We start from the raw sequence: 14485 nt of genomic DNA, 5'->3' as shown, positions 1-14485 counted from the left end.
GAGCCTCAGACCCAGCAGCCAATTGTGTTGCACCCCCCTTACAAAATTTCACCCCCCCCAAAGGGGCCTGCCCCCCACTTTGCTCACCCTTGAAACTGTAGGTGGGAAACTTATAAGCTGTTCTGTCTCTTATATTAGTGGCATTTAATTCACTATGTTGCAGTTATGGACCTCATCAGGATTAACCACTGAAGTCAATGGAAACTCTCCTGCTGACTTCTAGAGGTCCAAAAGTATCAGGACCCCAGGTTCTGGTCCTATGTGACAACTAGCTGTAATAAAGATGCAGGGCTCAAAGTCAAACCCTTACCCACACTGCGGCTGTTTCTACACAGGCCACTTTCTCTGAAAGTGGCATGGTAATACATGGACCGAAATATGCTAATGAGGTGTGAATGCAAATTCCCCATGCCTCATTAGCATACGGTCATGTGATTTGGAGTCTGGAAGACCGTTCTTCCGGACTCCAAAACGCAATTTAGAAGCGCGGCCCCCAGGTGTCTTCCGGAAGGAAGTCTTTCTTCCGGAGGCCCCTTCCCAAAAATTTTTGGGAAGAAGAGGCGTGTGGAAGAAGGATTTCCTTCTGGAAGCTCCCCCAGGGGCCATGCTTCTACACGGCGTTTTGGAGTCCAGAAAGTATGGTGCCCTAGCCTTCAGTACAAGGGCAGGAGATGGATGGCAGGAGATAAATCACTTGATCATTGTCTTCTGTTCTCCTTCTCTGGGGCACCTGGCATTGGCCACTGTTGGCAGATGGGATACTGGGCTGGATGGACCTTTGGTCTGACCCAGTATGGCCATTCTTATGTTCTTATGTTCTTATGTTGTATAGCTGCTAGAATAGTTATTTTGAAATAATGGCTGGTATTTTGAAATAACTTTGCTGTGTAGACTACCCTAAGTTACTATTACATATGAGTAAGATGGCAGAATCAGGCCCTAATTTCATTCAGGTTCATCTATGAAAAAGCTTCTACACACAAGACAGGAAGGGCAAGTTGTTAGTCACAGTTATTGGTAAAAGGCACTTTAGAAAACCACTATACTTATTCAGCAATATGGATAAGGGAAGATAGAAGGTGAGGGTTGCGAAATTAGTGAAAGTCAATCAAGATAAGCACACAATTAATATTTCAGAGGTGGAATCATGGTACCACAGCATGACAAAGGTTAGATTGTAGCAGAAGCAAATATGTCAAGACAGTTGACACTTTTTTTCCTTTATTTTAGGGCAGATCAGTTATTGGCATTTATAAAATACTGCATAAGGAACAGATTCTATTGGATGCAGGTAAAAAAAAATTCTTTAAACTACAGACTGGCCTGGGGTTGGTATGCTATCATAGTCATCTGAATACCGATCATACTGGTCAGTGAGAAGGGGCTGATGCAATTCATCCTTGTTTTTCCTAGCATGCACAATATATGTAGCACCACCAAAAATAACAGCAACCAGAATCAAGGCAGTTACTATTGCAATTGTTATGATCTCTGTGATGTGCAGGGCCCGGCCTAGTGGAAAGGAAGAAAAGAAAGGAAAAAAAAAGTTAAGCCTCGAAAGATTATGTCAACTCTCAATATCCATCATTATTTTAAAAAATTGTCAAAGGTCAGGTCTACTTCGGTGTCTTTTTCTGTAGACTAAAGATGGACCTGAGCCACAAAGATCTTCCTCTTGCAATCTGATTTATATTGGCAGACCCTGGAGCTAATACAGAACCAGCTGACTTTACTGGAATTCTACACAGGCACAAAGAACTGTTTGAGTGGATCAAGGCTAAAGTTTGGCTCTAGATCAGAACTTCTTCAGAGCTTGGAGATGTTCAGATGTAAATCTTTAGTTTGTGCCCATCTCTATTTATGGTTAGTTTCATGGACTGGCTATAATAGTGTGGTATGATGGCCCAGTTATAAGTCCTTTAAAAGCCAACACTGGAAAGGTAAATAACCTTTTGTAAGGGTGTTAGAACAAGATTTCCGAAATTTGAAACCAACTTTGCTAAATGACACGCATATGCAGACACACGAACAAAATGAAGAGAATGACACAAAGAGAGTACAAATGAAGCTTTTAACTACTTACTTGGCCACTGAACCTCATAACTGTAGCCTAAGTTTTCTGGTGCAGTAACAAACATCTCATTATTGGTAACCGGGGGCCAGAATGGCACCATGTTATACTGCCGATTATGTCCAATAGGGGCATTCTCCAAGGGGTATATTGAAATATCTAAATTGGAAAAGAAGGTTATATTTTACATAAGTACAAATGAAAGTGATTCAAAATTGTATCCAGAACATTCTGAGAACACTTGTCTAGAAAACTTGTAGAGGGGACAAAACATTTAAATTGTTCTTTCCTTTATTTCACAATGGCACCAGAGATCAAAAAGTTACATTTGGAAAGACTGAAGAATTCCATGAAACAAAATATTGTTCATCTGTGCATTTTCAGAAGTGACTAGACTTTTGGATACACCTAATGATTGGTCTTTTCCTGTATGCAGGAGGAAAGATATGCACATAGGTGGACCTCTGGGGACATGAGCTGGTCCTTTTATTACCATATTGAATAGTTCATTTATCCCATTTGATGTTACCATGAACATTGAATGTTACTGTAAAATTTTGAAAAGCTAGCTGCAGTAGCACAGTAACTGCCTCATTTTGAGCCCAATTTAAGAGGCCTTGAAATTGTCACTAGTCTACATTAGAGATAGCCAAGCATGATCTACCCAGTGAAGCTTAAAAAATGGATATTTAATTTTTTCAGTAGAGAAGTCATAGGAAATACCACAGGATCTTGATGTAAATTATGTAATGACTCTGTACCATGAGGATGTAGAAGAGCTTCTCTTAAAACATGTATGGAAAGTTATTTCTCCTCTCTTGGAAAGCAACACAAAAGGGCTCCCTGGTGTGGTCGCAACAGAATCCTGTATAAGGAAGGGTGGAGGACTGCGTTGTCCCCGGTGGAGCACAAGCTCCTGTTTTGTGTAGGCATGGGTGAGTGTACTTTCTGTTCAGATGGCACAAATTTGTCCCTTGGTGAACTGGTCCCTGTTTTACCTAATAATTTGCTGCCTTGCATGAATCATGAAGGGTGAATGGGAAATCTTTCTTGAACATCCAAGAAACAGCAGACCACACGTAATTCAAAAGGAGTAGCAGGGATATGTGCTGAGATATTCCTTAGGTGCAGAATAAGAAATTCTCTCTCCCATCACACAGAGTGATTGTGGAGCCCTGAGGCTTTAAGAAATTCCCAGATTCCTCCACCTGCATCCTCTGAAGTACAATGTATTTGCAAAGGATTCTTTGCTGTCCTGGACTTGATCTACATTAGTCACATTCCTCCACACTCAAGAAAGGATGGTGGCTCAATGTGGGGTAAAATTCTATCCAGAATGAGCAGCTTTTGCTAGAAAGATCACAATGCTGTTAAAAGTGATAGACATTTATTCCACCTCCACATCATAATTGCAGTGGGTACTCGCTGTCCCCCAGGAGTCAGCTGAGCTATTCTGAACAGGTAGCAAATTTGCCAAGCTCAGAAAATAGCAAATAAATCCATCTCACCAGCATTATGCCTCCGCAGCCATTCATCGAAAACAGCATCTGTAAAGGTGTGCAAGAGGACAAAAATAGGGTCGTTTGGAGATAAATGAGTTTGTCCCCCTGTTCCATTCAAAAACAGATGAGCCAGATTATGAAGGCTCCGGACTGCTGGGTCATACTTCCCAGAAGGATCGCTGTATCCTGTGCATACAAATAAAGAGATACTCAGTGAAAAGCTTGTTCAGAAGCAGCCATCATGGCTGGATGCTATTTTCTTAGTTGCCTTGTTTAATGTAATTGACTTGCTCCTTCTCTGCCTATTGATATTTTAAATATGTGGATGCTACATACCTAAAGTATGTCGTTTTCAGATCAAAATAATCTTTACAAAAGAAGGCTGTGAGCTTGGAATGAGCTTGCTTCTGGGTATCATGGGAGCAGCATGGGATCTAGCACAACAGTTGCAAAAACCAAACCAACTTGTAGCGTGCAGTTAAAGCTATAGTTTTTGGCTCTAATTGGCTCTGAACATAACTGAAACCTTCCATGCAGCCTCCATCTGTTGACACAAGTGTGATGATGCTATGCTGTATTCTAATGGGCCAGCTGTTACTTCAATTTTACATATGTCATTTACACACTGAGGCTGTCTCTAGATTACCAAGAAGTGTGAGGAAAAGATATGCAAGTTGTGAACCAAATTTGTGTACCTCTTACTGACAGTTCTGTTGCAAGAGGCTTTCCTGACATTTGGTCTGTGCTCATGGGGCCAAATGTTGGGAAAACCCCTCTCTGCCAAGACATTCCTTCTTCATCCCAGCAGAAGCCTGCAGTTTAGACATAGCCTGACTGTCAACAAGCTGACCTTGGAAAACCATTTTCTGGAGTAGCAGTCTAAGATCTGCCAGTGTAGACACTTCAGCTTTATTAGTTCTTGGCTATGTCTACACGTGAAGCCTACTTCGAAGTAGCTTATTTCGATATAGTGACATCGAAATAGGCTATTTCGATTAATAACGTCTACACGTCCTCCAGGGCTGGCAACGTCGATGTTCAACTTTGACGTTGCGCAGCACCACATCGAAATAGGCGCAGCGAGGGAACGTCTAAACGCCAAAGTAGCACACATCGAAATAAGGGTGCCAGGCACAGCTGCAGACAGGGTCACAGGGCGGACTCAACAGCAAGCCGCTCCCTTAAAGGGCCCCTCCCAGACACACTTGCACTAAACAACACAAGATCCACAGAGCCGACAACTGGTTGCAGACCCTGTGCATGCAGCATGGATCCCCAGCTGCGGCAGCAGCAGCCAGAAGCCCTGGGCTAAGGGCTGCTGCACACGATGACCATAGAGCCCCGCAGGGGCTGGAGAGAGGGCGTCTCTCAACCCCTCAGCTGATGGCCGCCATGGCAGACCCCGCAATTTCGATGTTGCGGGACGCGCAACGACTACACAGTCCCTACTTCGACGTTGAACGTCGAAGTAGGGCGCTATTCCTATCCCCTCATGGGGTTAGCGGCTTCGACGTCTCGCCACCTAATGTCGATGTTAACTTCGAAGTAGCGTGCACGTGTAGACATGGCTCTTAATGTGAAAAAAAATGTGGTATCGGGGGTTTAAATCATGGAGAAAATTCCTCCAATATTGTAAATTTTGGGAAAATCTTGGTGCATAATAATAGGTTTCTAACTCCAAATTTAGGTACCTAGGTAGTGGTAGCCAGATTTTTCAGCAGAAGATCTGGCCCATTACTGGGAAGTTAACTGTTTGGTACCTACCAAATGGGTCTTTGCCCACAAAAGCTTATGCTCCAAAATATCTGTTCGTCTGTAAGGTGCCAAAGGACTTTGTGTTGTTTTTGAAGATACAGACTAACTCATCTAGCCCTCTGATATTTGTTACCAAGGTTAGTAGCCTTGTTTGGACTTAATTCTCTGACGTTTTACAAAAAAATAGGGTTACATTTATCATACAGACTGAAGAACATGGGTCCAATTTTCAGATGCACATGTCCAAATTCTTTTTTGAGCATGCAGTTTAGGTACTTACGGCTGAGAATTTCATTCTGAAGTTGTTAAGATAGAGGCTGGGTTATATGGTACAGTTGTGTAACAACTGACAGCCCCACAGATTTGTGGATATACACTTTATATCTGCAGATATTCACATCCACGGATGCAGATATGTGTGCAGATATCTGTGGACCATGTCTGAGCATCAAATGTGGATACAGATTTTGCATTTGTGTGCGGGTCTAGTGGTTGACTTGTTTCACTTGTTTATCCCATGCATCACCTTCCATTTTTACACTAATAAATAAAATAAGAAAATGTAATATTAAAAGGTGTTTTTGGGAAAGATTTCTTCCATGGCTTTGCACTCACTCACCTATCAAAATAAATGTACTGAACAGTTGCAACCATTGGATTTCCAGCCCTGCCCCACTCTTTCACAGGTGAGAAGGGCCAATCTTTCAGAGTTGAGAGGTGACAGCAGCAGAGCTATACTCAGGACTAGCATTTCTGCTACATCCTTTGTACTCAGCTATTTTTCTACCTGTCTCCAATCCTGGCCAACTGCGGCACAAAATGATTCAACATAATTTAGAACTGTCTTTAGGTTCCTCACCCTTTGTCAGCTGAGACACATTCTAAAGGATGGGGTGAAGCGTGAGAGTGAGTAATGTAGAGTCAGCTACACAAGCTTTATGCCACCAAATGGGTAATCCTTGGTGGCCACCTTAGGCAGCTGTGAGACAGCACAAGCAGCTGGAACCTTGGCCGAGGATCTGGCTCTCCGCATCTACCAACCTATGATTTATTCAAGAAATGTACAAGCCATTTCCATCTATCCAAGGTATGAAGGTCATTTTCATCAAGGACCAAAGCCTGAAGTCTTCACTTTACCTTGAGCCACTGGGAACTCTGGGAGTTTTCTGGAACAAACTGTGTCAACCTTGAAGAGGGAGTAGTGTCCATTTTCTTCTATGCCTGATCAGTTCTACCAGCTATTACAAATAGGGGAAAGGTCATGACCTTGCATCTTCCCCACCTATAACAGATTACGTCCTTTCCATCAGCAGCAGCAACACTGTGCTACAAAGCTTGTGCGCTTCCTGAGTGCAAGAACTCTCTTCATATATGTGCAGGAGCTCTAAGGAGAGCTGAGGCTCTCTTGCATATATAGGTACCTGACGTAGTGTGGTATTCTGCAGGGATCAGCCACACCTTTGTAAGTTATTCCATAAACTAGGTTAACAAAAGTAAAACAATTTACCAGTGTCCCATCCCAGACCCTATACTACTATTCATGACTGTAGGGAGAACTGATGGGAGTTGATTGGCTAGTCCCTTGCCTATTTTGTTTTGGTGCCGGACACTTTTGGTTGTGGTACTTGCCTTCTACTGTATTACGAAAACTGTCCGTTGAATTGGAATAGAAAGGAGGAGTGTCAAACAAGCCAACTTCTAAACAAAGAGCAACATCCTGTGGTTCTGGGAGACGCTGAACCATGGGCCGGGCAACATTTCCAGCAGGATTCCTTCGAATTGGACCACCTTCTGTGCCTGGGGATTGAGAGAAAAAAGAAAGGTGTAATGATGCACAAGGTGATATTCTGTTGAAATATTAAGCCAAATCCTTGGGGTCAGGTTAACAGGATTTGGTTCAGAAGCCCATTTAGGAAGAGGGCAAAGATGATTCAAAGCCACTCATGTGCCCTCTAGTTCTGGAGGAAGCCAAGGGCAAGTGTATGTTAGAGCAGCATTTCTCAAACTAATTTGGCCATGGAACACTTTTGGGCTTGGAATATGTTGACAGAACACATACATGCTGGTCCAGCTGGGAGGAGAATTCATACTGAAAAATTACTGCACGTAATGTTCAAAAGTGGATTTGAAAGAGTGAAGTTTTTTAGATGTCTTATTTTATAAAGAACAAAAATAAAAACAAAAGAAAAATCATTTGAATGAACAATGGGGCTGCATCTACACTAGCAAGTTCTTTTGAAATATTTTTGGAAAGAAGGGAGCTCTTTCAAAAGATCCCATGGAGCATCTACACACAAAAAATATTCTTTCAAAGTAAATTGAAAGAATGTGGTGCTCCTTTTGAAATCGCTCTTCCTTTCCCGTTTCAGGAAAAGTGCCCCCTTTCAAAAGCTTCTTTCAAAAACAAAATTTGTAGGTGCTCCACAGGCCCTTTTTTTCAAAAGAGCCGTCCTCATGGGGCCTGATGTCTCAACCTCTGGCCTGCTCTTTTGAAAGAGCAGGGGATGGGTGGATGCTCTCTTTCAAAAGAGCAGATCACTCTTTTGTTCCGCTTTTTGTGTGTGTGGATGCACTCTTTTGAAAGCAGTTTTTTTGGAAGAGATCTTCCAGAAAGGCTTCTTTTGAAAGATCTCTGTAGCATAGACATAGCCCTAGGCTAGGTCTACACAAGCCCCTTCCTTTTGAAAGGAGCATGTTAATGAGTGGGTTCAAAATATGCTAATGAGATGCTGCTATGAATATGCAGCACTCCATCAGCATAATGGCAGCCATGGTGATTCGAAAGTGCAGCTTTTCGAATTGCACGCCAACCGTGGAGACGGGACCTTCCAAAAGGACCCCCCCCTCAGTTTTTGAATGCCCTTCTTCCTATCACCTTGAGAAAGGGAGTAAGAGGACTAAATTCAGAATGAATTCTTTTGTTTCCCCTGCTCTGAATAAGCTTCCAGATTAACTCCTCTTTTTCTGAGTTTGCCCATGTGTGAAACTGGGAGATGAACCCTTTCCTACCTCGGAAGGGTGCAACAGACTGTATTCATTAAAGTTGGGAAAACATGACTTCTGCAAAAAAAAAAGTGATAATTTGCTATTATAGGATGGTTCTCAGAAAAATAAATTGTCAACACACAAACTTACTGTTACATATGGTTCCCAGGGTGTCGTAGTCTTCTAGGTTTTCACACAGCACACGCCATTGGGAGAAGATGGAGTTCTGACTTATCAGAGAGACATCAAAATTGCTTCGAGCCCCCATTAAATCATCTGTGCAAATATCACAGGTGTTTCTGCCAGTAGCAAAATTCCAATAGGGAAGTGCAAAAGAGGGATCCTGGAGCATCTCCTAATCACAGGAACACTATGTTAATGTGGGCCTTCACTACAACAATGCAATATTCATAATGAGAGGGATTCATCAAAGTATCCGAAGCAAACTAAGGACATGGGCACCATTGACTCTCAATGAGACTTGAGATTCTAGCTGATATGTCCTCACCAGCAAAATCAATATGCTATGATTGATCAACCTAAAAAAAAATCCGACTCGCATTCATGTCCAAAAAATGTACACTGGCTGTTGTTACAGTTGATTACTCAGATTACCATATGTAAAAGGGCATAAAGAAAAATATTTTCCTTTAGTTTCTCAGTTTCTTTGCTTTGGGCCTTTGACAGCACTGAGTCAAATTGTTGCATTGAATCACTGGATGTTTTCATGAACTGCATATGTTGTTATCTAATTTGATCAGTAAGCCGATGATTTCCAGCAGTATTTTAGAATGCAGCCAAATCATCTGTACTAAGAACTGCAAGACATTATTGCTGTTCTATTTTTTCTAGCTTTTAATAGTGTTAATGTTAAATACACTTTAGGATAATCAAACTTGGTAGCACTGGCTTTTGACTATCAACGCAAAGGTATAAGCAAAGTGCCTTCAGTGAACTACAGGACTGTAGAGTACTGGGAAAGATGACAAGAGCTTTGCTCATCAATATTTGTGATTCAGTACAATTTCTGATTAGAAGCAGACAATTGTGAAATTCATTAGAGCACAGTTACCCTAAGATTAACTTAATCAATGACCAACTTTAATAATATATACTAGATTAGTTTATTAACCCAATAAGGGTTTTTTTAAAGGTTCTACATGCAGGAATCTCACTGACTTTAGGAGAAATTCTGGCTTCAAAGTAGGGGTTAGCCCTTCTGGGCCCATTCCAATACTACTTAATTTATTCTGTCTTCCCCATGCCTTCTAAAAAAAATACTGATGAGATGATCTGTTCCCTCTGAAATAGGAACTATCAGTAGACAGTCATTATCCTACTACTAGGCTACATCTATGCAAGATGCCTCTGTCGACAGAAGCAACTGTCGGAAGGGATTTCCTGACAAAACTTCTGTCGACAGATTGCGTCCACACAAAAAAGTAGATTGAAAGAGCAATTTGGATCTGTCAACAGAAAACAGCCAGTCTCCCAGCCCTTTCTTGACAAAACAGCTGACCAGAAGCTCTCTAAACAGGGCTGTCCAGGAAACTGGAAACCGTGTCTCTTGACAAAAAAGACCCTGGAGCATCTACGCAGTTGTTTTGTCGAAAGAACACTGGCAAGAGAGGTCTTACACCTGAATGGGGAGAAGTATAACGCTGCCAGTGGATGTGCTGGGTTTGTTGACAAACTGTTGACAAGCACATTTTGTGTGTGGATGCTCTGTGGGTTTTTCCTAACAAAAGCCCAGTTTTGCTGGGAAAAGCATCCCATTTAGACCTAGCCACAGTGACCTCCAAGTCAGGAATTCATGCTTAGTTTGAGGACTGAAAGCTAAATTATTTCACACATCTTTTTCTTTCTCTCTTTCTTTGGCAATGCTTCTCTCTATCTCTCCTTAAAATAAAATATTTAACATATCACATGTACTACAAATCCACCATACTGATACATGTAGGATTTGGGGATTGGAATGAACACAAGGAATGCTGAAACTTTTAGTCTATTTCCTCTGTCCTTCTGTTTTGCTGAACCCAGGAATGCTACATGACAGCTGAAGAGATCTGTAACTAACTACACAAGGCAGGATTATCTACAGCTAATGAACCAAATAGTTTGCTGGAAATCAGAGACAAAATATGAAGCACATACTGTCACATACATTTATCTAGTCTGTGAACTGCTCATAGAGAGCTCCGTTTGATTATTTCCCCTCCAAAATTTTAAGAAATCATATGTTTTCATATGTAGTTTTCCTCATTCAGGAGTTTTAATAAGACTGGAAACCATAAATTAAAAATGTGAAGAGAACTGGTGGTGAGACATCTAGGTTCCAGATGTGATGCTGTATATCCATGCTGCTCATATTATGTTCCACAGACATGTGCCTTGAACCATGGATTTTCTTCCTCATACTTTGAAACAATTTGAGAATTAAGCATTGGGGACCTGAGACACTGACCATAAACACATCTTGCTTGCTCTTATGAAGTGGTCCACAGAATGAGAAAGATGGAGAATTACTGATTTATATATTAGGATGTTCTGATGTGTTCTTTTCTCTGACTATATGAGGTAGTCACATGCCTAGGTTTGATTCTGATTTCACATTTCAAATCCATTAATTTTTTTGGCATTACTCCTGCTTTTGATTAGTGTGAAGCAACAATCAGCGCCAACAATTTAAGAGTATTAACAATTTCCTTTGTTGCATGTTCCAGAATTTTAAAGGAAATTGATAGGGAATACTGCAGTTTTTAAAGAAAGCTTTGAGGCAGATTTTATAGTTTTAAAATGTCTATATTTGAAGTAGTGTTTTTGCTTTTTCTGTGCTCCTAGTAACCTAAAAGCCATCAATTGATGTTAATATGTCTCACAATATGGGGATTGAAATGGAATAGTGCGCACCATTCTGCAATGTATCTCTCAGCATTGGAATATAGAGGGAGTCAAACTGCTTTTAAGTGGACAGCATAGAACATGAGCAAAAGCAAACTTCACCTGCATATCTCTTTCCAACTGCAGTAGATGATACCTATGCCAAGTGAGAAATGCTGGTCCTTCATGAGAGAAATCCACTCCTTCAAAACTTTGCTGCCCTGCACCAAGGAAAGTTTTTCTGACGGAGTAATAATGGGACCACACAAAGTAGTTATAAATGGACACATTTTCAAACTGTGGTGTGTTGCCATCAGGTCCCAGTATTTCCTCATGTCTCCTGGTGGCTATCACAATGTCAGGATGTACTGTAGTCTTGGCTTGATGTAGAGCATTGACAAAATTATTCCTTTCCTCTGCACTCAGGTCCAGAAGGTTCCTCCTAACTTTAAGGATTAAACAGAAGTCAGATATAAAGCTAGTGAATACCCACATCTCATTTTAAGTCAGATATTATTGTCCTTACTTATTGTAAGTACTACTTTTCCCTCAAGCGGGCTGGATGTTTTCATTGGGGATACTATGAAGGTAAGATACTGTTCAACATGAATAAGGGCAGAAGAATTTGACCCGTGTCTATGATGAATCAACATAGTGGAAAAAGGATTGAGCTAGTGCTTTTGGAAGAGTTATTACATATTATTATTACTGCTATTATTTCTTCTTCTTTGTTTGTTTTTAGAGATGATAGCAGCTAGATATTGAAGGATGAGTTCTTTACCAGACACAATTCAAAGGTAAATCCAGCACATAATTTTTCCTGATATCTCTTTAATATAAAATGAATGTTGTATACCAGCCTTAATGTTATAGAATTTTGCTTCCTTGGTATTAAAGCATTTTTAAAAATCCATCATTTTGGCTGAAACTTTGCTACTGAATTTGAGATCTTGAGAACCAAAAACCTGGATTATATCATTGCTAAGGAGAATTTTGCCATCTACTAGTAGAAAGAGTTCAAGTTAGCTCTTGAGTTACCAATGAAAGTTCCTCTATTTTCTAGCAAGCAGACACTGGTATTAGCTATCACAAAAATCCTGAATTCTAAAACAACTCTATTTTGATACGCAGTTGGTTGTGAACATAATGGGTAGAATCCTGCCCCCAGTTGAAGTCAATGGAAGTTTTCTTGTAGTATTCAATAGATTTTTTCCAGTAACTTCATATCCTGGATAGGGTGATTTTGATTCTTGTGAATTTAACTGAAACTCTAAACACACACACACATAGTATCAGAAAAATACACAGAAATATTTAGACATGCTACTGTATTTAGTTACATGCACAAAGTTATTGGCATTTCACAATGTTTGTTTGAGGAAACTATAATAGATATTTTGGATGTAACTCTATCACCTTCAGGAAGCCCTAATTAAAGAGCATTGGCTTTTGCTTTCAGGTTGCTTGTTCCGGCATAGAGTATGAATAAAATTTTTGAGTCTCTTGTCATTTAGTTAAGCTTGCCTTTGGGAATTTAATTGTAATGATTTTCCATTTGTAATCTTTATTTTTAACCTGGCGTCTTTCATGGTGTCTAGGTAGAAATTCATGTTCATGGTTACTCACACACATGTATTTTTACAGAATCCACTAATGTAAGCATTAAAAAGTCCAATGACTATAGATTTTGATCCTCTAAAACATTTACACAGTTTTGATAGCTAAATAAGAGAAAGTGTTACTAAATTCTCTCTCCATTCTTGCATACTTGTGCATTTCAAACTCACTGTTACTATCAATATATTTAGGGCCTGTTTTTCACAAGTGCTGTGCCATCTGCTTCTTCCATTGGGACATATGGATATTCAGCACCTCTGAAAACCCAGGTATTAGTGGCTCAATTGACAGGCCATCTTAACAGTCCTGTTGCAATATAGGCTTTCTAAATTAGGTGTCAGGAATATTTTACTCTTTAAAAGCCATAGGTAGCCAAATCCACTTTACACTCAACATTGCTGAGCAGCGGAGTCTTTCCTGTAGTTTTGATGCCCTTACCTGTGTGGATCTGCTGGTTACAGGCAGTTCCACTCCAGCCAGGTCGGCAGAACCCGCAGTTGTAACCAGAGAAGTTGCCATTGCAGCTGCAGGTTCGGTTGAAGAAGCGTAAGGGCCACTGCTCACGGTCGTCTTGGCCATCATGCATATACTGAGGCCCATGGGGCCGTGAGTCTGCTATCACTGGTATGCACTGACCCCTTCCTGAAGAGGAACCACAGCGATCAGTACCAGGCCCAAACACCGGAGACAAATCTGGACAACACTCGCCACTTCTCAAAGCATCCCCTGTAGCACATTGGCGGGGAAACTGAGCTCTAGCTTGGCTGAGCAGAGATGAGAGGAGCAGAAGACTGAAGTGCTGCATAATAATAATCCAGGAGAGGTGGCAGCAAGAAACCAGCAGCCGACACACTCTGTTCTCTTCTGTCTAGTGAGGCTCAAGCTACACTGAAGGAAAGAGAGAGAAGGAGAAGATAAAGTGACTCAAAACTCCAGTCTCAGATCCTCCATTCATGGATGTGAAAGTGCTCATCAAACCCTGATTCTCATTACACCCCTTCCAGACAGATATTCGTTCACTGTTCCTAAGTAATGTTAGGCGCTAGCATCTTCAATCCAAGTATTTCTAGTGGTTCTGACTTACCTCTACCTTCTCTGAGTTAAACCGATCTACCTCTCTTGTTCGGCATTAGTATTTCCCTGTTCTTACTGCATGCTGCATTGAGAAGTCTGCAGTAAATAAGCTTCTATACCCATTGTCTCTCCCTTGTACCTTTTTTGCTGTCTCATTGAGAACCTCTTTGCTGAGCTCTTTTGTGTCAATGTATGCTACAGCTGCTCCTACCCTGAACTAACCAGTGGTAATGTCTTTCCTGTTTCTGTCTGCTTCTTAATCCTGGCTCTGCCAACAGAGTGTGGCTTGTTCTGTCTCCCCCTCTCCTTCTGATCTCTTTCTGCTTCAGTGAATTTCCCCAGGCTTTAAAGTATTTCAACACCACATGATTTCTTTCATGCTGATCTCCTTGTGATTTTACATAATTTAGCAAAGGTCAGAGGCAAGTAATCATAATCAAAACAGAGCAATGATGGAGGCTGTTATTTTTAAAGCAATTTCCTTGGAAACAGAGTATTCTTTAGACAAAGAAGCCCAAGCAGCTGGACGCTTATGTTTAATGGTACTCCTTTAAATGTTAAGAACGGCATTTTAAAGGCTATGGCAAAGGACACAGACAAA

The 14485-nt window shown here is 41.0% G+C and overlaps 1 protein-coding gene across 1 annotated transcript; it reads right to left on the bottom strand.

Moving 5' to 3' along the window:
- Positions 1 to 586: 586 nt before the first annotated feature.
- TYRP1 (tyrosinase related protein 1) lies at positions 587 to 13615 on the bottom strand. The gene is made up of 7 exons (XM_074994096.1): positions 13249 to 13615; positions 11317 to 11639; positions 8464 to 8668; positions 6958 to 7125; positions 3580 to 3759; positions 2084 to 2230; positions 587 to 1512 (listed from the first exon to the last, which is right to left on the bottom strand). Exons 1-7 carry the CDS (start codon positions 13613 to 13615, stop codon positions 1307 to 1309), a joined length of 1596 nt encoding a protein of 531 aa, XP_074850197.1. The 3' UTR covers positions 587 to 1306.
- Between the last annotated feature and the right edge of the window lie 870 nt (positions 13616 to 14485).

Source organism: Carettochelys insculpta, chromosome 5, assembly GCF_033958435.1.
Source record: "Carettochelys insculpta isolate YL-2023 chromosome 5, ASM3395843v1, whole genome shotgun sequence".
Classification (NCBI taxonomy): domain Eukaryota; kingdom Metazoa; phylum Chordata; order Testudines; family Carettochelyidae; genus Carettochelys; species Carettochelys insculpta.
Note: the sequence above shows the minus strand (reverse complement) of the source record. Positions and strands in the feature narration are given on the sequence as shown.